The following is a 21,744-nucleotide window of genomic DNA, read 5'->3' on the forward strand; positions in this document are numbered from 1 at the left end:
GTTTATGATCAAGCTAGAAATGTATAAAGATATTACTAATTTGAAGCTGACTTTATCAAGATAGCCATGAGAATTCAAAAGATGCTAAAATGCAAGTAAAATACAGGTATTGTATTAACTATTACTCTGAATAGTAAAAAATTCAGGATGAGTTATTGAAGTGAATTCATTACAACTACAATCTACGTTGTCGAACTGAAGTTATACATTTCGAGTCAAATGGTGTAGGTGTTGGGGAAAGTGTTGTGAGGATCCCGCTTCGGACAGTGACCGCTCGGCTAGGAGCTGTTGGCTCAGAATGCCGCATCCCTGAGACTAGAAGCTTAGGAGAATGTTGAGATCGACCGGATCCTCAGAGGTGTAGTGTCAGGGTCCAGCCCTGGTGTTTCAGGCCGTGAATCCTCCAGATACTGGCCGTTCGGCTAGCGGGTAAATAGACAAGAATGCTAAGTCAACCGCCCAGAAAGCGTCTTCCTTAGAAGCTTCGGAATACGAGGTGGGCAGATCCTCACGTAGGGTTGACGGTAGCGAGCATGGGGGCCAGGGGCGCTGGGTAAGGGGGCCAAAACCTCACTTTTCGGAGTTCGCGTGTACTGGCATTTCTGGATATCGCCTAGCAAGGGCGGCCTGAACCGCCGCCTTTCAGGCTTAGCCGTGGAGTCTTTTTGACAATACGGAGTCTGGAGTATGTGGAGGCTAATTAGTAGACTAGCGGGTGGGCGCCTCTTTGTATGGCGTTATCGGATGGGCCGCTCGACCGAGTGTGACCGTGACTCTCATCACCCGCTTGATTCATGGTGAGTCACGTGGCTCACTTAGTGCTTATCCTGCTGTGGATATGCCCTTCGTGATGTGATACCAAGTCGATTGGATATCAGTCATCACTGATAACAACCCCTGCCGAAGCGTGTTGCTCACACTTAAGGGATGTCACGCCGGGAACAAATATTGCCCGATTACAGGAGACCCTCTCTCGAATGACTTTGGATAGCTTCTCTTCCCGAAAATTCCCCAATATGCACTCGGGGCCATCGCTGTCTTCTTCAGTCATCTTTCTTCAAGAGGGCCTTAATTGTGGGGATGTAACCTCGTATTCAGCCTGGAAGCTTCTAAAGGAGGCGCAATTTGAGCTGTTGGCTTGAATCCTTGCCTTTCACCCGTTGGCCAACCGGTCAGTATCCGGAGGATCCACTGCGTGAAACACACAAGGCTGAATCCTTGACGAAATTCTGAGCCTACCTGGCCCGCGGGTGATTCCTGGATCGAATGTGTGGCTGAGAATATCGAGATTTAATCTAGTCTCTGTGGTGAAACATGCAATCAGCCCGCGAATCCAAGTTGGGGGCTAGTTTATAAGCACCAGGCTAGTAGCTGGGCATATCCACCTACTACGAAAATCCGGCCTCGTATTCATCAGTTAGCTTATAAGGATTGTGCATTCTGAGTCTAGTCGTGGACTGGATCGCCTAACGGTACGGATTCCGGGGGATTCACTCCTGAAGCGCCCCAGGAGCGGATCCTCGCACACGTGGTCAATGAAGGAGACAAGAGTCATGTCGATATAGTAAACCACTGATATAATGGACACAGTATTGTCAAATTTCCTATATTTAGATGAATATGGAAAGGACGGCCTAAACTGAGCAATTGGCCAAGTTACAAATGTTAGTGTATTTTACTATGAGTTGTACTATACCGTGGCTGTACTTACGCTCTTCAATAGTTCAACTAGTTGCTTTGTTATATGATTAGCTATGTAAACCCACCTTCTCTTAATTAAAGTAATCTCATTTAAAACGGGACTAAAACCCTAACAACATTCCAGTATTAAAGTGTGAAGGGATGTAGTATATAAAATCCATTCAGACGGGTGATTTAATACCTTTTAAGTCGAGGCATCCCTATATCCATGGTTACTAATTACTATATCAACGGTTTACAGTATTATGACATGGATGAGATGGCAGATCAGCGATCACTGCAGCCCCATCCGGCTTAGCCGCCGGGCGCTAAGCAATTGAGAAGGGGGGGTGTTTGCGTGTATTTAGGCACAACATTCTTCGCCCACTTCAAATATGTGTGATTGTCTTCTCCTTGTTGCTTTTCTCTTTCCAAGCTTTTTTTAGCGTAGCGTTGCCCGACCGTGACCTCCACCTCTTCCAGCCTTGGCTGACTTGGCTTGTGTCTCCACGCGGAACGGGACACTGTCCCCTCCCCCTTCTCTCTCTCTCTCTTTCTCTCTTTATCCATCGTTACTAAGTCAGTGCGTTGGATCTGATGCCTGACACAATTTCCCCCGCCTATCCATCGACAATCTTCATCACCATCATCACCATCACCACCATCACCACTACCACTACTTGGTAGACTCGCCCATCATGGTCTACTGCGGTCGCCCTTCAACAAGTTGCAACAATTGTCGTGCCAAGAAGAGAAGAGTAAGCCATTCCTGTTCTGTGTCCCGTTTCAAACACATTTTGGCTCACATTTACCCTCCCCCCGAAAAGTGCGACAAAGCAGTCCCAGAATGTGGCCAATGTTGGCGCACAGGTCAGAAATGCCCTGGATACAGAGATCCCTCCAGTCTCATCTTTCGCGATGAGAGCACACAAGTCATCAACCGCGCCCGCTCAAAAGTCTCCAAGAGGACTTCAACGGCCACCCCAACCAGCCGTCTTTCAGTTGAGCGCACACCAACCCCACCACAAGCACAGAAGCAGCAGCAACAAAAACAACAACAAACACCACCACAACCACAACCACAACCACCACAACAACAACAAAACACCTCCGCACCAGACTACACTATTCAGGCGAACCGCCCCTCCGATGTTGTCGACGAGGCCATGCTGGACATGAGCGACGTCGATGTCGGAGTCGGCATGTTCGTCGGCGGCAGCTTCATGCCCGAGTTGATGAGCTTCCCCGACCCTTTCAACCCGGACGACAATGCGCTCTTCTCCCTCCACCAGGACGCCTCACCCAGCTCCATGCCGGTATTATCGTGCGACCGTCCTGGCTCCGCTATGTCTGTTCCTATCTCCATATCTGGGCCACGTTCGCATGTTGGCGCTTCTAGCGTAGGCGGCGACGATCTGGCTCTGGATCAGTTACTCCCCGATGACGGCACCAACCACGGCGACCGCCAACGGCTAGAACACAACAACAATAACTTCACCAGCAATCAATCCGAGGCCATACCGCGTCCCTTCTCCTTACCTCTCGTCATTATTGGTCTCGATTTCTTCCTCTCTCACTACGTTGTTCGGCAGTCCGGTCCTTCCTCCGGCTTCTTCGACTACGCCCCGGCTATGCTGGCACACGACGACGGCGGCGGCGACATGCTCGAGGGTGCCATTCTGGCTCTCGGCCTCAGTGGGCTCGCTCGTACCACGAGCCAAGCCGACCTCTTGACTCGGTCCATGATGATGTACACCCGCACGATGGAGCGCGTGAATCTCGCCCTCGCTGACCCCCAGGCCGCCCGTCGCGACAGCACCATCGTCTCGGTTCTCGTCCTCGCTCTCTACGAGTTTAGCAGGGCCTCTATCGAAGGCTGGAAGCACCACATTGAGGGTGCCACGTCGCTCCTCAACCTGCGCGGCCGCTCGCAGTTCTCTACCCCGACCGGTCTGCAGATCTTCAAGGATGTCTTCTCCCAGCTCCTCACCAATTGCCTGCGCTCCGGCTCCCCCATGCCCTCAAGCCTACGCATGCTGCGCATCGAGGCCACCAACGCTCTTAGCGTCTCGGATCCCTACTGGGTCGCCTGCAGCGGCATGGTCGAGCTTCTGGACCTCTACCAGCAGATTTCCCCGGGCGGCTACTCCTTCTTTGCCGCCGCTGCGGGCGTCTCCTCCGCCCCTCCCGATTCCTCCAACTCCCCCTCTACTACCTCCGGTTCTTCCCCCGCCTCTACCTCCTCCATGTCCTCCGGTCCTCTCAAGGGTGCCAACATCTCCATTGAGCACCTTGAGCGCTACCTCTCCCAGGCGCTCGAAATTGACTACCGCCTCGAGAGCACCTTCTCCAAGTGCCCTTCCGACTGGCAGTTCACCACCCAACCCAACTCCAGCGACAACTACGATCCGAATCGCATCCAGCGCGGCGGCGTCACCCACATCTACCACGATGTCTGCATCGCCGACGTCTGGAACAGCATGCGCATCTGCCGCATCCTCGCCAACCACGCCATCAGCCACCTCCTACTCAAAGGCGCCAACACCGACAGCAACTGGTTCTTCACCAACAACTACGCCGAGCGCCTACACCAGGCCACCCAGACCATCGTCCGCATGCGCGACGAGATGCTCGCCTCCGTGCCCCAGCTCATGGGCTACGCCACCTCCCCATCACAGGAGCTGCAGCTCCAGCAGCAGCAGCAGAAGCAGCAACCGCACGAACGCTCCAAAAACATTCCCGGCTTGGCCGTCGGCGGCTACTTTGCCTGCTGGGTTCTCCTCACCGTAGGCTGCATGCACAACCTCGGCCACGAGACCCGTGCGTGGACGGCCACCCAGTTGCGCCGAATCAGCTGCGAAGCAGGTCTTGCGCAGGCAGATGATTTCGCCAATTTTGTTCAATCAAGCAACCTCCGTCCACCGTTGAGTTGAGAGTGTTGGGAAGCATATCATTCTAATGTAGATATTTAATACAGTGATACACTGCATATAGAGCATATTCTGGACCTATGGGGTTATGCAAATATATATATATATATTGCTATATATATTTTCACTAATGAAAACTCGAACGAATTCACCTTATCTGAGAGAATTTACCATGAGTAGTACATACTAGGTATTGATATCTGTGAAAATGCACTGTGATTTACTTTGCAGATCATGAACCATCTAGAATTTGAGGGGACGAGTCAATATCTGAAATATCTTATAGATGATTTTAAATCTTTAGTATTCGAAACAAGCCAGAAAGCCCTTCTCATCTCCCCGTTAAATTAATATAAGGTTACTTTAAACCAAATGCCAATTATTGCAGCAAAAGGGTCGTAAGGACCACAACAGCAGTTTAAACTTCTCAGAAATGAGATTAAAAGCGACTATCTAATTGGACTAGAAGTAAAGTAAGACAATGGTCGAGATCAAGACAGATCGACAAGACAAAGAAGAAACGCGAAGAAGAAGATAAAGCGTGACCAACGAAAATGACAATGAAACAGTCCGACCCAAAACAAAGCGAAGCTGCTAAACCAAATCTCCAAATTATATACAATCTATCTCAAGGATAGCATCATTGCAGTCCACCACTCATTATAAACATCTACTGCTGTCTCTCCTCGACAAGTCTCACAGGATCAAACACTCCATCCGGGTTATGCAAGATCTGATCAAGCGAGTGGTTCAGAGTCACCAGCAAGCCCTGCGCCCACTCCTGAGTCATGAACTCGTATCCCGGCCAGCGGTTGTTATACGTGCAGCGCAGACGGAACTTCTCGTCCTCGTTGTCACGTCCGGGCCAGAGCTCCATCAAGATCGGGTAGCCGTGGTTGGTCTCCTTCCAGGGAGCCTGAAGGTTCTCCTCGCGGGTGAAGCCGGGCAAAGTCTCCATGTTGGTCTTGGGCAGGCCGCTGGCATCGAAATCGACCTCCTCCTTGGGGTAGGCCTGCAGGATGATAGTGTTGTCGAAGCGACGCGTCAGCTTGGCAAAGTCGATGGTGGGGCAGGGCATCTCCGAGTACTCCAGGGAGTCGACGTATTGGGTGAACAGCTCCTGGCAGATCTGGCGGTGGGTGCGCTTCTTGGGCCCGCCGTCTGCCTCGCTCTTGTACGCGTCCGAGAAGACGATGCGGGTGGGGAGGACGTCTAGCATCAGGGCCACGCAGCGAAGGGCCTCGGGGCTGTGGCGACCGTGGAAGACGCTGCCGAATTGCACGTCGAGGTTGGCGGTGGACGGTTCCTGGTCGGCGCTATTGGCCTTGACGAGACTCTGCGCAAGGGTCATGGCCCAGGCACCCTGAACAATGGCCATGGGCGAGGGGAACTTGGCAATCTTGCAAAGGGAGAAGAGCTCGTTCAGGCTGATAGAGGACTCGAGGATCTCGCAGGCGGTGTCCTGGGTGGTGCGGATCGAGGTGAATTGTCCAGGAACGACACCCTTGAGCACTGTCTGGCCAGCCTTGAAGGGGGCCACACCGGCGAGACGCTGCATCCAGTACATGCTGGTAGCGAGCCAGTCGGTGCTGTAGTGCTTCTCGACGGGGAGGCGCATGCCGACCGCGGGCAGGTTGCTGGGAGGAACGCCCTCGTACGCCTGTGCGAACGAGCGGCGCAGGAAGTCGAGACTCATACCGTCGTAGATAAGATGGAAAAGGGAGAAGATGATGACGTGGTGCTTGTTGTCGGCCGAGTGCACGACGTGAACAACGGCACCGGGGCGGTCCAGACGGATGTATTCCTCGGCGCTGCGCTGGGCGTTGCCGATGGTCTGTTCCCAGAGGCTGTCCGGACTGGTGTCGTACTCGTGAACGACGCTTTGGACCATGGGCAGCTGGGCACGGGGGTGCGCAGGGTCGAGGATACACTGGGCGTAGGGGCTCAGGGGGTGGTCGACCTGGACCCAGACGGTGCGGAAGGCGTCATGGCGCTTGGTGACATCGACGATGGCCTGCTCAAGGCGGGCGGGGTCGAGCTCGTCGGGCACATGGTAAACAAAGTGCTCGATGCAGGGCTTGGTGATGTTCATCTCCTCGGCCTCCTCGACGAAGACGAGCATGCGGGTCTGGACACCGGTGGCGGGCAGAACCTCCTCGATGTCCTCGCTGGCGATACCTAGCGACTTGACGCACTGCGGACGGGCAATAGAGTTGAAGTGTCGAAGTTTGGTGGCCAGCGACATGGTCAGGAGCTCCTCTTCGTCTTCGATCTCAATGTCCTCGTCTTCGCCGGAGTCCTGGTCCAGCTTATCCTGGGACGAATCGCCCACCAACTCGCCAATTCTCTTGGCTAGGTCAGCAACCACGGGATAGGCAAAGACGTCACGAAGGAGGATAGTTGCATTCAGGCGCTGGTTGATGCGTGCGGCAATACGCGGGGCCATGAGCGAGTGGCCGCCAAGGTCGAAGAAGTTGTCGGTAATGCCGATGGCATCGACGTTCAGCACACTGGAAAGCTCTTCGCACACGACACGCTCCAGATCTGTGCGTGGCTCAACGATCTGGCGAGAGGTCTTGGTCGCCTTGCCAAACACGCTCGCCAGTCTAGCCAGCTCCTTACGGTCCACCTTGCCGTTGGCGTTGATGGGCATCTTATCCAGCACGGCGATACGTGCAGGGATCATGTACTTGGGCAGTGAGGCCTGTAGCGCCTTCTTGAGCAAAGCCTCAACCACCTCAGCCTCTTGACGGCGCAGGGGGCTGTTGGTCAGAGAATCTTTGGACCGACCCTCGTGCTCAGTCGGGAAGCGGAACAAGGGGCGCAGGCCCTCGACGCGGTGGAAGACGGCGTCCAGACCGCCGCGAAGAGAACGCTGGCGAGCCCAGCTCAGCTCGACTTTGAAGCCAGCCTGTTCAGCCAGCTCAGCCAGGTCCAAAGCTGACAGGGCTGGACAACGGTTGGCAGCCTCACGCTGTGAGGTAAGCCAGTCGGCTCCCCCCTCAGTCTTATCGTCAAGCGAGTCGACGATGTGGCGTTCGAGAATAGTCTTGCTGTAGGGCACGTTGCTCACGGCAACCGTAGAGGCGGTCGACGACGCCTGTAGAAGGGCTAACAACCCAGCACGATCCAGCTGCTTGGCCTTGAAATCGACCCAGGCGCCCTCGCTGATCTCCCGGATAGCCTTGGGCTTACCGTCCTGGCGTTTGTGGATGACGGCCGCGAAACGGTAGCAGCTCAGCTCGTTGGTGGCCTTCATGCGCTTGGGGAGGATCTCGACGTGCTCGACAATCTCCGGGAGGCGGCTCATTAAGTTGGTGAAAAAGGCCGGGTCGGCAAGGAACTCTTCCTCCTCTGCCTCCGCCTTCGTCAGCTCGTGTCGCACTGCTTCCTTGGTCGCAGAGGAGCCTAATTGATGCAGAGCCCTAGTCGTGCAGAACTCGCGGTAGACGGCCCAGGAGCGCATGTCGCCAAAGTAGATGCGCTCCACGCCATCAATAGCCAGCAACTTGTCCACTACGGAGGAGATGTACTCTTGCGTGGGGAAGTACTGGGCCACCGAGTTAATCACCACCATGTCTGGATGGTTAAGCTCGCCCAGGGAGTCGACGTCGATGGCTGTGCCGACGCGCACGTCGACCTTGCCAGCCAGGGACGGTCTTGCTTGAGCCACCTTGTTGACGAAAGCAGCGGCAGACGCAGACGGGTCAAGCCCGACATAGCTGTTCAGGTTATCTATGAGATTGAACAAGATCATACCCGTTCCTGTTCCGATCTCTAGAACATTGCGTGGGTGTCCGCCATTACGGTACATGTGGTGTATGGTGTCATCCAGCCACTCGTTCATCTCGGCGGTGTCGATGAGCTTGCCGTCGTACATGGACGTCCAACCCATGAAGTCTCTGCCGACCTTGGTGGTGTCAATTCTGTTGATGTCCGCATAGGTGCCAGTCTCGAAGAGATCCTTCCAAGTCTCGACCTGGTTCTCAAGTCGGCTGTTGTCGCCGGCGTCCTTCTGGTTCTGGGGGTCCTCCTGAGCGGCGGCATCCGCGATATTACCTTGGACAGTGACAAAGCTAACAAGATCCGCCGGCTCGCCCTCGGGTTGGTGCACCAGAGTCACAGCATCGCTTACAGACTCGTTACGCAGGAGGGCATGCTCGATCTCGGGCAGCTCAACGCGGTGACCACGGATCTTGACCTGGAAGTCCATACGGCCAAAAAATTCGATCATGCCGTCCGAAGGACGGTGGCGCACTCGGTCACCGGTGCGGTAGGCGCGGACAGACTCGCCGTTGATAACCACCTGCACGAAGCGGTTCTTGTTGAGCCTCGAATCGGTGTATCCACGGGCAAGACCGTCACCAGTGACGATGAGCTCACCCATGACGCCAGGAGGAACGAGGCGCTGCTCGGGATCCATGATGAAAGCGCCCGAGTTGCTGATAGTCACCCCGATAGGCATGCCATTGACACACTTCTCGTTGGCCGGGACTTTGTAGATGGTGCTGAAAGTGGTGTTCTCGGTTGGACCGTAAGCGTTAACGAGGTCACCCTTGATAATGCTCTTGGCTTGGGCAGCATCGCGAGGATCGAGACGGTCTCCGGCAGCGAAGAGTAGTTCCAGACCGGAAAGAGCATATGGGGCATTGGCGAGGCACTGCTTGAGGAGGGCAGGCGTGAGCATGCAGGAACGCACGGCCTCCCGCTGCAGCACCTGTCCCAGGGTCACCGGGTCGATGACCGTCATATAGTCGATGCAGACGATCGTACCGCCGTTGAGCAGCGCGGTGTAGATCTCCCACGTCGCGGCATCAAAGGCCAGGTTGGCAACGTGCGCAATGTTGCCACTTGACTGCGTCTTGGAGGCCACATTGGTCTCGCGCACTAGGCGCACGATGCCGCGATGCTCCACTTGGACACCCTTGGGCTTGCCCGTTGACCCGGACGTGAACATGACGTATGCGAGGCTAGAAGCCGTGGGATTCGGCAGAGCGCCAGCAAAGTGCTGGCCTTGCTCGTCTAGGGCCTGGGCAATGTGGCGGAAGCTCACGTCCTTGAGCTGCAGAGCGGGAGGCGCGACGCCAGCGCCGAGAAGGACGAGCTTGTCTCCCTCGACCGCAGAGAGAATGCTCTCGAGGCGGCCAACGGGAACGTTGACGTCGAGAGGCAAATAGGCCAGATTAGCCTTGAGAATGGCCAACAAAGCCATAATTGTCTCGCACGACCGCGGTGCCAGCACTGCGACCATAGTCTCTGGGGCGAGCCCACGCTGGACCAGCCAGTGGGCGAGCCGGTCCGATTGCCGGTCCAGTTCCGCGTACGTGAGCTGAGAAGACGAGTCTGCATTCTTGACGGCAACGGCGTTAGGGCTGAGAGAGACCTGTCTCCGGAAGAGTTCGACGACGCTGGAGTCGCGCGGGTAATCGGTGCGCGCAACATCTGTGAGGCCCATATCGGCTAGTGCGGAGAGGCCCTGGGTAAGAGGCATTGTTGAGACGAGGGCCTCGGGTGTCTTGACGCCACGGCCGAGGACCTCAGTGAAGACGGACTCGACGAGGCGGATGGACGAAGCTTCAAACAGATCATCCGAGAAGATGATGTGACCGCTCATACGCTGAGCCTTTTGGACAAGATGGAGTTCAATGTCATACTTGGACGTGTCTGCCTTCATACTGTCGAGCTGTGGGCTGTTGGCATCTTCTGACGAGTGAACTGCAAATATCGTCTGAACGAGCGGGTTACGAGACCGGTCGGCGGCGCCAGGACACAGCTCCGAGACGATCTTCTGGAAGGCAACATCCTGGTGGGTGGATGCCGTGCTGGTGGTCTGCTGAACCCGTTGAACGAGCGCATAAAAGGAGTCCTCTGGCTCGACGGTGGTGCGAATGCATAGGATGTTAGTGTTGCTGAGGATGGGGGTGCCAATGGTGGCATCGTCGACTCCGGTGAGGCGGTAGTGTGTCGCCCTGAAAGCGGCGAGGAGCACCACAAAGGGAGTGGACTGGTGTGTCTGGCAAAAGGTCTGGAGCTCTCGGTAAAGCTGGTCATTGAGGGTGAAGTGGTGGACCTGCGCCTTGCCAGAGGAGATGGCCGACCGGGGCTTGTCGCAGAGGAGCTCAGCGGGCTGGCTTCCCTCAAGCTGCTCCTTCCAATATGTGAGCTGACGTTGCTCTGTCTCGGTCATCATGATAAACTGATCCCTTATGCTTTTGGGGTGGTGAAAGGAGTGAAATAAGACAAAAGCCGGCTAGAGGTGTAAAGAATGAGAAGGCCAAAGTCAGGAAACGCCGAGATAATGGGTATTCAAAACATGTTCATCCCCACAAAACAGGCATGCTGCCTTGTTGTCCCTTATATATAGGGGAAATGCCATCATGGTGTCAGCAGTGTTCCTGGAGGATCGCTACACGAAGAAACCCAATTCCAGTTCATGATCCTCCGGACTGACATTGTCTGGATGTAGTAACGATCATGAAGAGTGCTAGTCCCGCCGGAAAACGACAAAGTAGGGTGGATAACGCAGGTTTCTAGAAGTGGCCCCCAGTAAGATATTAGGCTTGTTTGTTTAAAGGAAGGAGACGGTAATTGCACGTGTTTCTAGTAGCCTTAATCTCACTAATGAGGGCTAGTGGGCAGCTTGTGAGATCAGGTGACCGCAACTTTTAGTGGCAATGCTTCAGCCATGACGAACAAGCCTTAAGGGTGGGCTAGCTACGTAGATCGTGTGGCTTTGCGAACGACATAGTCCGCATACTAGATTTAGCATCGAGTGCGAGGTAAGAGAGTGCTTTGGACGTATGAAAATGGAGGATTACCGGACAAGAGTTATGGGGGATGGGAAAATGTTACCCAAAATGGACAGCTCGAAGTTCCGGTAAAAGGAAGGAACGCGTGACGGAAAAGGGTTAGCGGCACAAGATGACCCACCAAAGGAGATCTCAGGGGACTAAACCCAATAGGAAATAGACTAGCCGGCAGCTATCCACGGCCGCCACATCTTGAACCTATTCCTAATACGGTATGCTCGATGTTAAGTTGTTCCACATGGAGATGCCCGAAACCCTCAAATTGTCATAGAATGCCTCACCATCATCTATATTCGAGTGCACAGCCCGAACACATTGCAATCTTTTCATCATATACCTGCGCCACCACGGGAGACCGCTCTCTTATTTTACCCCGGGACGTTGGATTCATTTATTTACTATCTTCGCATCGTTATATCCTTATCCTTCCGACTCGTTTCATCAGATCATACCAGTTTTCCAGGGCCTTCAATATCTGCCCCAACCTTATCATCCAGATTGCGATTGCCCCATCAGCGACATAGCTACCTGCCCACCATAATCGCCTCTCCGACCCCTCTCCATCCAAGATGACGTTTCGCTATGAAGATGGTATCGCATTGTTGCAACTCATCGCCTTCGTGCCCTGCCTCTTCCTCGCCCTTCTTTTGTGTTATCAGCAAGGAATGAAGGCCGTGGCATCATGTTGGCGATTCCTCATTATCCTCGCCTGTTTACGAATCGCCGGCGCTATATGCGAGCTCATCAGCATCACTGACCCCTCGATCGATGTGATCACCACAAAAATCACATGCGACTTGTTGGGAATCGCGCCGCTAACCCTGGCTGCTGTGGGTTTGCTGCAAAGAGTGTAAGTCGCAACCCGGTATCCACCTATGCGTGACTTGAGACTGACGTAGGCATGTCTCTTTCAGAAACGCCTCGATCAACAAGCTCTCCAAATGGATCTTCATCTTTGTCAGCATCGTCAGCTTGGTCGGACTGGCCCTTGGTATTGCCGGCGCTATCAAGGCCCTCGACACCTACACCATCCCCGCTATGCTCCAAGCCGCACTGGGCATGTTCGTCGGCTGCTTGGGTCTCCTACTGGCCATTATGGCGTACCTGACCATCTACCGCAACGAGATGCCTCGCAACGAGAGGATCATCCTGTACTCAGTATACGCCTGTGCGCCACTGCTTATCGTGCGAACTATTTACGGCTGCTTGGGTGATTACACGAATATCGAGAAGTTCAACCTGTTCGAGCCCAACCCCACGGTCAATCTATGCATGGGCGTCCTCGAGGAGATTTTCCTTATGATTATCTGCCTCGCTGTCGGCTTTTACTGCCCCCCGCCCAAGGAGCCTGAACCTGGTAAGTCGCGTCGTCTTATAGTGATGTGTCATTCTCGTGACGAATACATACTGACACCTTTTAGAAGAGGCTGCCCGCACGAGGAATTCGGACGAGACCACCATTGTAGAGAAACGCTCCTCTGAGCCCAACGATGCCCGCCCTGACACTATGAACAAGGAGAAACTGGCTGAGGAGGGACGCATGGGAACCCCGGTTGCCGAGGCTGCGTAAGATCTGGCTGTCATTTCACACGTCATAGAGTGCCTATAGGCTTGCTCTGTTTCGGGGGGCGGCTTTCCTTGCAATGATGAGCTTTGGAATTGGCCCCTACTGCAAGCCCAGTGATCTCGCGATTCTTTTATTTCCTTTGGTATGTTTGTTTTTAGCGTTAAGAACCCGTTCATTTGACACAAGTCTCGAGACATGCAATAGAATGCTAGCAGTCGCTAAGTAGCAAGTACCTTCTAGGAATGATTCTGTCTCTTTTTTTCCAATCCTTTGAAATGACAATGAAACATGTCATAGAATGAACAAAGCAGGGTTATCCTGAGTCATGCGGCTCATTGCACTGCATAATGTTAGAACGCATGGGCTAGAAGGGGTTCGATCGTCGGACAGACAAACAGAACTAAAGCTGTTTATGTGTAGCCGAGGGGTGCCTCAAGGCGCAAGCTCTATTTCGAATGCTTGACGGTGCCCCTGTACCCTTACAACGTATCACATCGAGTACTTCGTCAGCTGGCCCGAACTTTTACCTACCGACCAGAAGTATGTGACATCGACATCCACATTTGGGCCACACCGCACTCGATACCAGCTGAAAGATCCGAACCGCACACAACCTCTCGACTTATTGATCTAATTCAAGCGAATAGTTATGTATATTTGAATATTAGCCGAATAAAGCCTTACGGTTATATAATTGTCCCAGTCATTCGTCCTTCTTCAGGCAGTATCCGGGGTGCAATGATGAGTGCGCAGCTTATCTGCACTTGGTGTCTGTACGTGCTACTTGCGTCGAGACATTGATTCCTGAATAGAAATGTATGCGCTGATTATTTATTGCGTGACATGATTCTCTCTACAGGAATGGTAGCTGATGGTGGCATTACTTCAGACTGCATCATCATCCCCCCCCTCCTCTCCGGGCTACGCTGTATGTGGCGGAAGCAACCTCCGTCCACTTTCTCCCTCTCTTTTTAAAATCTCGCGCCTTTCAAACTAACCATATCTAATAAATCTATTGAAAACACCTCCAGACACCCGCAAAACCCACCAAATCGGCTCACACAGCCCGCCATGTCCTATGACAACGCCGCCACCCGCGCTGGTTTCACCTCTTCATTCGGCCGGTTCCGCACTACACGCGGAGGCAATGAACGAGTAGATAATTTCTCTCTCCGAAAACTGTTTCTACCCAAGCTCAGCCGCGAAGGTCAAAAGATCCTGCGAGACCGCACCGATTTTGTCCGCAGCCAACTACAACACTATGGAGTGCCTTTCGAGGAAGACCAACTATCAGGAAACGGAACGCAGCTGATGAAGAAAGTGCTGCAAGAAGGAAAGTGCGACAATGTGCCCGTACACATCCTGGCCCTGGAGGAGCAGCTGCATCAGGAATGGATTGCTGCAAGTGATATCGAGGTGCTGTCTTCCAACCCTGAGTGGGTGATAAAAAAGTTCTTCATAAGAGCTGGGGAATTAGATCCATACCAGGCTAGGACAAGCACTGTCGTCGGGGTTTCCTTTCCTCGATATAGCGAGTATCGTCCAGGGCGCTTGCGTGAAGCTGCTGATCAGGTGGCGGGCTTGCATCATGATACTGGTGTGGGGCCGGAGACACAGACAATATTCTTGGGATGGGATAAGTCTGCTGTTCGAGAAGCAGCTAAGGAACATGTAAATAAGGAAAGGGCCGAGATTCAGGCTCGGGAACAGAAGAGGGAAAAAGAACGCGCGAAAATGCATGCCGACTACCTTGCGGCTCTCGAACGGATGAAGGGCGCTGCGGGAAGGAATAAATCGCCGGTCGGAAGTTATATCGTTGACTGTGAGGACATTGAGGAGGGCTGGCCCAGTCTAGCGTTGGATATGGTACTTGAAATTTCGAACACACAACAAAAGGGGAAGTTTCACGCTACATTCAATTTTGGTGTAGTGATAGGCGTTATGGTCATATCTGAGGAGCATATCACTGAGACCGACGAAGAGGAGATTGGCGACGATTATGAAAAAATTGGAAAAGGAACTAAGAGAAAGAATTTCGCCCGGAAACAGAGCAGGCCGTCGAAGAAAGCGAAAGCAGAGAGGACGAGCGAGCCCTACACGTACCGGTTAAAGCTCAGATGCCGTGAAACTGGCGAAGGTCAGATCTTTTTCGAACCAAAGTACGGCACTATCGAGTTTAGCGATGAAAAATTCGCCGCCTTCACTGCAGAGGCTGTGTTTCCCTGTGTTGGCTCTGGGATAACTTTTACTGCACGGAAGGTGTCTGATAATCCATGTCCAAGTGGTGAGAAATGGGAGGACTATTCAGAGGCTGCATATGAATATGCACGAGTTAGTAGATGGCATTGAACGTAGCCTCGTAGGATCAGAATGGATGGAAGAATATTAGTATGTTTGGTACATCCTCGTGTCTTTGTCTCAACGGGGCAGGTCAAAGAAAAGAAAAGTAAAGAGAAAGAGAAAGAGATAGGGAGCGAGAGACAAGCCAGAGACGTCCCGTTGAATAATAATGGAAGAGCGACTTTTTAGTAGTTTATAGTGTGACTAATATATGTAAGTCTGTAAGATATCCACCTCCCATACCAATTTGGCACCTATATGCGCAGTCATTGAGAGATTCATACAATCTAGTCTAGAAAGGCTTCCGAGGTAGTTTAGCTGATGGAGCTCTCATTTCAACACGTTAGCTACATGCATTTCCCTCAGGGTAGTGGGACTGCATTGAGGAACGAAGGAATCGGGGGAGAGAGCGGGGTTAAACGAAACCTCGCCAATTATACAATTTCTCCGCCACAGGATAGACAAATCCACCACATGAATAACTTATCTTATAGGTCTTCTTGTGCTGTTTGACTGGGCACAGATTGCAGTGATAAATTCATGTACTCTCTAAGATTGTTGGCCAAAATTTCTGTCGAAGCACTAACCGCTAGACACAAAACGATATATCGCGTCTGGTCAGCCAGGCGACCGAGAGATATGTGTACAACTTCTTTTTTCCTAATCCCCTCCTCCTGATAGCTGTCCCTAGCTATATTGTGGTCTTAAAGGAGAATGTCAAACTTCATGTATTTTTAACGTAGGTTGTAGGGAGGGCCTGTTTTCCTATTACAGGCTTTGTTACCCCCGAAATCACTATCAAACATCAACCTCCATAATTTTCTCGCCAGGTTCAGGATTTCTAGCATCTCCAGCACCTTCAGCACCTTAATCACTTTCATCACATTCAGCACCTCCAGCATTAGCAGCATTCATTGCCGCAACGTGTCCATAATTCAAGACTTCTCTGATTTGGTCCAACTCAGACTCCCACGAAATACCTACTTGCTCTTCTTCCAGAGGATCCTTGTTCAGAGCCTCTACATCGACGTGAACATCACTGTTTAGCGTCATCTCCTCTCGTGCAATTGGAAAACGGAGGTTGTCAATCAATCCCGGGCCTTTTGCAGTAGGCTCCTGATGATCTTCAAAGATCTTTACCTGAAACCTTTGTCCGGGGCGGAAGAAAAAATTATCGTTCTCGAGAATAGCGCTGTTTGTCTCTGGGAATGGATGCATTGTTTCCTCACGGTACTCGGTCAATGTGAGGATCAGAGCTCTACGTTCCAGCAGAGCGAGCACTCTTTGAGGCAAGGCTTCGGTGAAGGTAACGCCGCAGGCCGACAAATCCACATTTGGTGCTCGGAGCAGCATATGTGAGATATGAAATTCATTTTGCGAGCCATATAGATAAAATGGCATAAGGTGTCGTGGGTAATGGTCGTCGCGATTGGTTGGATTCAAAGGACGGCTTATGACAACCCGCTTCATCTCCATGCGACATTCAATAGTCGATTCTGGATCAAGGCCAGGGGCACTAATCGAACCTCCAACAATTCGCGGTCCTTCCTCAATTCCTTTGATCAGCGCTTCTAGATTCACGGTGCTGCTCGATTCAAATGCAAAGACCTTATCTGGGTTTTTCCTCTTCAGATCAATGAAATCGTTATTTACTTTCATCTTTGCATCATTGCTGGACGCCAAATCAGTGTTCTTTGGCATCAGCGTGGCTTCCAAGATAATTTGCTGGCGTTGGGTCGCTGCGTGGAAGCTCGTCTGGAAATCAAGGAAGATTTTGTCAGTTCCCCGGAGAAGGAACGTTATTTTCTTATCTTCAAGACTGTTTCGCTTGCGACACCAGTCCACTCCCTTGATAATCTCCTTTTCGAGAGTATCCTTAAAAAACCCGATGAACTTTTGACTGGTGGGAAAGGGACTCATCACAACGTTTCTTATAACCCAGAGGGCCTGATCGCAGGCATCCAATCCTAGACGCCGCATGAAATTTTGGGCGCATTGGCCATACATAGCTGGTTCAAACTGCGTTGAAGTTAGAAACAGCGGTACTCTCTGAGGATCTCCTCTGGTAGAGGTGATGGAAAGTCCATTCATCACCCGCCTCATCAGATAGTTGGCTTCTTCCAAGTCTCTATTTAGTGTGCCGTCACTCCGATACCAGTTAATTGCGAAGGCATTGATGTTGAGATCTGATCCGATCTGTCGCAGCCAAGGCAAATGAGCATCCCAGCCCTCCCTCTCAATGTCGGCCTCAGTCCTGTTGATGATACAATCGAGTACCTTCCTGCGTTCGACGTCAACCTCGCCAGACAAACAATCGAAGCCTTCCTTCTCTTTTGGCAACGGTTTGAAGGGTACGATGATGTATTTTCGGTTATGGAGAGGATGCCCTGCATGCATGGCAGCATAACAGGCAGACAACTGGTGAAGTTAGAAGAGAGCTGACAGACTATGCACAGGGAGGGAGTCATACCCGCGCACTAGTAAAGGCTGCCTCGCCCAAAAGACGGCTATATCCGGTAGGATCTAGACCAATTGTCTGGTTAGACATCCAAGCTGCCATGGCAGCCGCACCGGGCTTGCTGCCCTCCACACCATACACTCCAATATTCTCCATAGAGCCCTGAGTCAAATATGGACTGGTCCAAGTGACAAAAAACCGCATGCGGCCATCCCGATAACATAAACTTCCCGCTGGATAGGGGATGTAGCCCGCCTTGTGGGGATCGACCGTAATGGTATCAGCTTCTCTTAGCGCAATCAAGTCTTTCAGCGTGTCCTCTCTCAAAGGCAGTTGAGGATTTTTCTGAACCGCCTCTTCCCTGTCCCTTTGCTGGATAGGTCCTGCCAAGTTCATTCTTTCCCGTGGGATCATGCTTGCAAAGTACCCACCCCAGGCAGCGTCGGCATGCACTAGGAATGACAGCCCCCTGTCCTGGAACCTTCGACGCATAGCCAAGATGTCATGCAGTTGATCAACTGCACCTTCTTCAGTTGTTCCAATAACAGCTACCACGGCATACACAGCTTGCCGTTGTTCAAGGCAGTGATTAAGCTCCTTTTCCAAGGCGTCAAGAGAAATGTGACCTTCCATATCGACCTCCACGCCCTGCATATTTGCAGACCCAATGCCGGCAATTGCTACCCACGTTAGCAACCTAAAATTAAGCGCAACAAAGGAAACTATACGCACCACCGCCTTTCGGCCATGAGTAATGCCGTGTCTGAGCGAGCAAATACTTGGCCGGCTTCTTGATACGGAACTCGTTTTCCAGCACGTCTTTTCCGGTTGTCTGAATGCTGAATGGCTTCAGAGCCTCTTCAAGATATTTGGAAGTAATCCCAAACTGCTGATAGAGAGCTTCTCCCATATCCAAGATTTGTTCGGGACGCAGGTTGAGCAATTCCCAGACGCCGAGATCTTTGAATAGCTTCTCTTCTCCAACACATGTGGTGACCCGGAAATCGTCAGCGATAAACCCAAGAGGTCCCTCTCTCATAGCATGATACAGGCTGAGAGGATAAAACTTTAGATTACGTGCTGCGGATGAATGAGTAAGCTGGATGTGCATACCGAACGATAGAAAGCTTACTTACCAACCCAGATGGATTCAAGATTGGCTACAGTCCCATCACATGTGATGTGACCCCAGGAGAGAGGCATATCCCTTTTCTCCTCATCTATGCTGTAACCAAACATCTTACACAATTGCTTTCCCACTCTTAGCTCAACTACAGTAGTGAAAGGACCTCCCTCCACGGCGACATTGTTTGGGCTGTAAATCATGGTCATAAAGTAACCCAAAAGACCAGGCATCGTCATGTCTGTACACATGTGGCCCTGGTACCGAGGATGCCAGGAGGGTATTGATTGTTTTCCCAGGGTTTCGGCAGCCTGCCCGACTGCAGCCGTGAAATTATCCCTTATTGGCTTGAGCTTTGTGCGGGTCTCGTTGGAAATGAAAACATCCTCCTGTCCCTGCTTGACAGTCAGAGGGAAAGGCATAGAAACTACGGGTACTATAGAAGTGCCGGCAGACATACATCTGTGTTGGGTTGATAGCCGAGTCTAGTGTTTTTGATCTTTGCCAGGATGGCGGCGATATTGGTTTCAAAATCTTTCATGTTCTCAGCCCTTGGCCCAATGAAGTAGGAGCTGATGAGCTCGTGAGGAGTGATGTTCTCCCCTGCGTTTCTTGGATCCCCCATGTTGTTGTTGATGAGTCTGTCTGTCAGACAGTGTCCCGGCTCAGACTTCTGTATTTATATTTTCTCCTCAATTTCCAGTGCTCCGCTCGCGCCGTCAGTCCTGCCACAATCCCCTCACGACGGAGTGGTCCTCCCCTACTCTGAAGCTACCCCCGCCTACCTCAGCTGATTCAACTAGCTATCTATCATGCAAGAATAGATGCAAGAGTGATACTGGATGGCGGTATTTATGCATAGGACACACATTAGCCATTGTCCAGAGCTGAAAGGTAGCATACTCTTACCTTATGGATATGTGATGGCCACGTCGTCGAGCACGACCAACCAGCTGCCTAAGAATATAGTTTCACAAGCTGTATGCATAATAATCGTACCATGGTATCAAGGCACCTGTACATACTTCTCATAATGTCTCAATTCGATTGACCTGCCAATCAAGAGCTGAGTCGAGGCTCGCGCGTCACTCGTTGGCACTGCAAGGAGTATCGTGTCGATGGGCATACATGCATCTCGATATCATCATTATCAAAGTAGTATGCCCGGGCCGCCGACGTGGCCTTATTGTTCTCCAAGATGAGGCCTGGTATGATCCTCTTGACTATGTACGCACAAAAGGATTGATTGCCGTTGAAATGCATTGGTGTTGTGCATGGTCTTCTCCCTATTCCTGTACTCGAGAATGTGTAGTGGAGTTCATGTCTTCATAGTGAAGGCGAAGCTTAAACTCGGAATTTAACCTTCAATTAAACCATATAAATAAGCAGTCTTAGATTTGAAATTAGAGAATAGTTCCAACGGGGGATTATACTAGATCTCCCAGAAACCCCACAGAACGCAATGCCACGTACGAACAAATAATCTATGCACCGCCACTTCCGCGTCGATCCACCGACCTGCAGCAAGCCACCAATGTAAGCCATCATCGATAATCTGGTTTGCTTTAGCGTGCAGTTGGCATTTAGAGGGCATCCAATCAAGTGAAACCCATCACCTTTTGTTACTGTTCTTCAGAAACCACTGGCTCGCAGATCCTGGAGCCCGGAATTCCCCTGGGCCGCCCAATTCATCCAAATGGTAGGTATCGAACCCCTGTTAACTGCCTGCAGACTACGCTGCGATTTCCCGCACAGACATCAGTAATAACTGCCACGTCATTATCAGCTGATAGATAAGCCAGAATACTAGTACAGAGCGCAATGCTACCAGCGTTCACACATGCTAGAGCATGTACTGATTGAGATTTAAATCCTTCCCTGTTTTGTAGGTTATAATCGTAGTCTATGCAAAAGGATTGTCATTATAATTGCCTGCGGCTTTTCGCGGGAGGACCTAAGGAAGCAGGAGAATTGTGTGGTAGCTATTTAGGTCTCTGGGGTACATTAGAAAGCTCGACTGTGGCGGAGCGGCTGCGAGAAAAACAAAAACGAAATAGTCATCGTCTTTGTATACTCATCTTTCTCACCCTCGTTGTAATGCGTCCACTTGTGTCATATCCACAGATGAAGCAGATGGGTTCTGCTTCACTTGTGTAGGCTTTCCACAGTAAACCATCAATACTACGTTAGAGGCCTTCTGGCCCGGTTAGGTATCCTATAGCGTGTTCAGTGTCTTATTTACCAGATATCGGTTCAGGCGCATATGCTCTCGCGAACATTGAATTGACTTTCAGTGCATTCCTGCGTCGGATTTCTTCAGGAACATTCTACGAATAATAGAATGTCTTGTCCTCTGTGTGGATCCTTATTACAGGCTGCCGATGGAATATACAACCGATGAATAAAAGGCAGAAGGGTGTATTCAAGAGGACTGAACAGCACCAGCGGAGTAGACGACGATTCAAAACTCGTATGCAAATATCCACCACAATCCTCACGCGGCTCCTTCGAACGAACTGTTATCTCCTGACATAGAAAATCATATGATGAAGATAAGAACATACAACAGAAGGGATTCGCTGCTGGTCACCCACCCAACTACTAACCTCCCGGCGTGTGGCTTAAGTACGGCTGAGCGGACGGGAAGCCCTGTTTTCCACACCCTATGGTCGTATGTGATAAATTATATGAAGGATACCATTGATAATGGCAGTTATGCAGTAATTGTGCGAACGAAAAGGAAAGAAAAATCAAGATTAGAGTGCACTAGACGTTGTTGCAGGTGATGAGGTTGGTCTGTTTGCTGAGACGTCACCACACTGACTTAACCTGCTTGG

The 21,744-nt window shown here is 51.6% G+C and overlaps 5 protein-coding genes across 5 annotated transcripts; 3 read left to right on the forward strand and 2 right to left on the reverse strand.

Annotated features, from left to right (window-relative positions):
- Positions 1 to 2,378: 2,378 nt before the first annotated feature.
- On the forward strand, positions 2,379 to 4,613 carry AKAW2_50711S (Zn(II)2Cys6 transcription factor; the record flags this gene model as incomplete). The annotated part of the gene is made up of 2 exons (XM_041690560.1): positions 2,379 to 2,438; positions 2,508 to 4,613. 2 exons carry the CDS (start codon positions 2,379 to 2,381, stop codon positions 4,611 to 4,613), a joined length of 2,166 nt encoding a protein of 721 aa, XP_041544132.1.
- A 667-nt stretch (positions 4,614 to 5,280) lies between these two features.
- On the reverse strand, positions 5,281 to 10,800 carry AKAW2_50712A (non-ribosomal peptide synthetase; the record flags this gene model as incomplete). The annotated part of the gene is made up of 1 exon (XM_041690561.1): positions 5,281 to 10,800. The coding sequence occupies one exon, from the start codon at positions 10,798 to 10,800 to the stop codon at positions 5,281 to 5,283; it is 5,520 nt and encodes a 1,839-aa protein (XP_041544133.1).
- A 1,188-nt stretch (positions 10,801 to 11,988) lies between these two features.
- Positions 11,989 to 12,989, forward strand: AKAW2_50713S (uncharacterized protein; the record flags this gene model as incomplete). Its single annotated transcript, XM_041690562.1, has 3 exons — positions 11,989 to 12,269; positions 12,334 to 12,776; positions 12,841 to 12,989. 3 exons carry the CDS (start codon positions 11,989 to 11,991, stop codon positions 12,987 to 12,989), a joined length of 873 nt encoding a protein of 290 aa, XP_041544134.1.
- Positions 12,990 to 14,057: 1,068 nt separating this feature from the next.
- Positions 14,058 to 15,335, forward strand: AKAW2_50714S (uncharacterized protein; the record flags this gene model as incomplete). Its single annotated transcript, XM_041690563.1, has 1 exon — positions 14,058 to 15,335. The coding sequence occupies one exon, from the start codon at positions 14,058 to 14,060 to the stop codon at positions 15,333 to 15,335; it is 1,278 nt and encodes a 425-aa protein (XP_041544135.1).
- Positions 15,336 to 16,193: 858 nt separating this feature from the next.
- Positions 16,194 to 19,532, reverse strand: AKAW2_50715A (pyridoxal phosphate-dependent decarboxylase family protein; the record flags this gene model as incomplete). Its single annotated transcript, XM_041690564.1, has 5 exons — positions 16,194 to 17,744; positions 17,797 to 18,464; positions 18,517 to 18,864; positions 18,921 to 19,302; positions 19,368 to 19,532. The coding sequence occupies 5 exons, from the start codon at positions 19,530 to 19,532 to the stop codon at positions 16,194 to 16,196; spliced, it is 3,114 nt and encodes a 1,037-aa protein (XP_041544136.1).
- Between the last annotated feature and the right edge of the window lie 2,212 nt (positions 19,533 to 21,744).

Source organism: Aspergillus luchuensis, chromosome 5 (assembly GCF_016861625.1).
Source record: "Aspergillus luchuensis IFO 4308 DNA, chromosome 5, nearly complete sequence".
Lineage (NCBI taxonomy): Eukaryota > Fungi > Ascomycota > Eurotiomycetes > Eurotiales > Aspergillaceae > Aspergillus > Aspergillus luchuensis.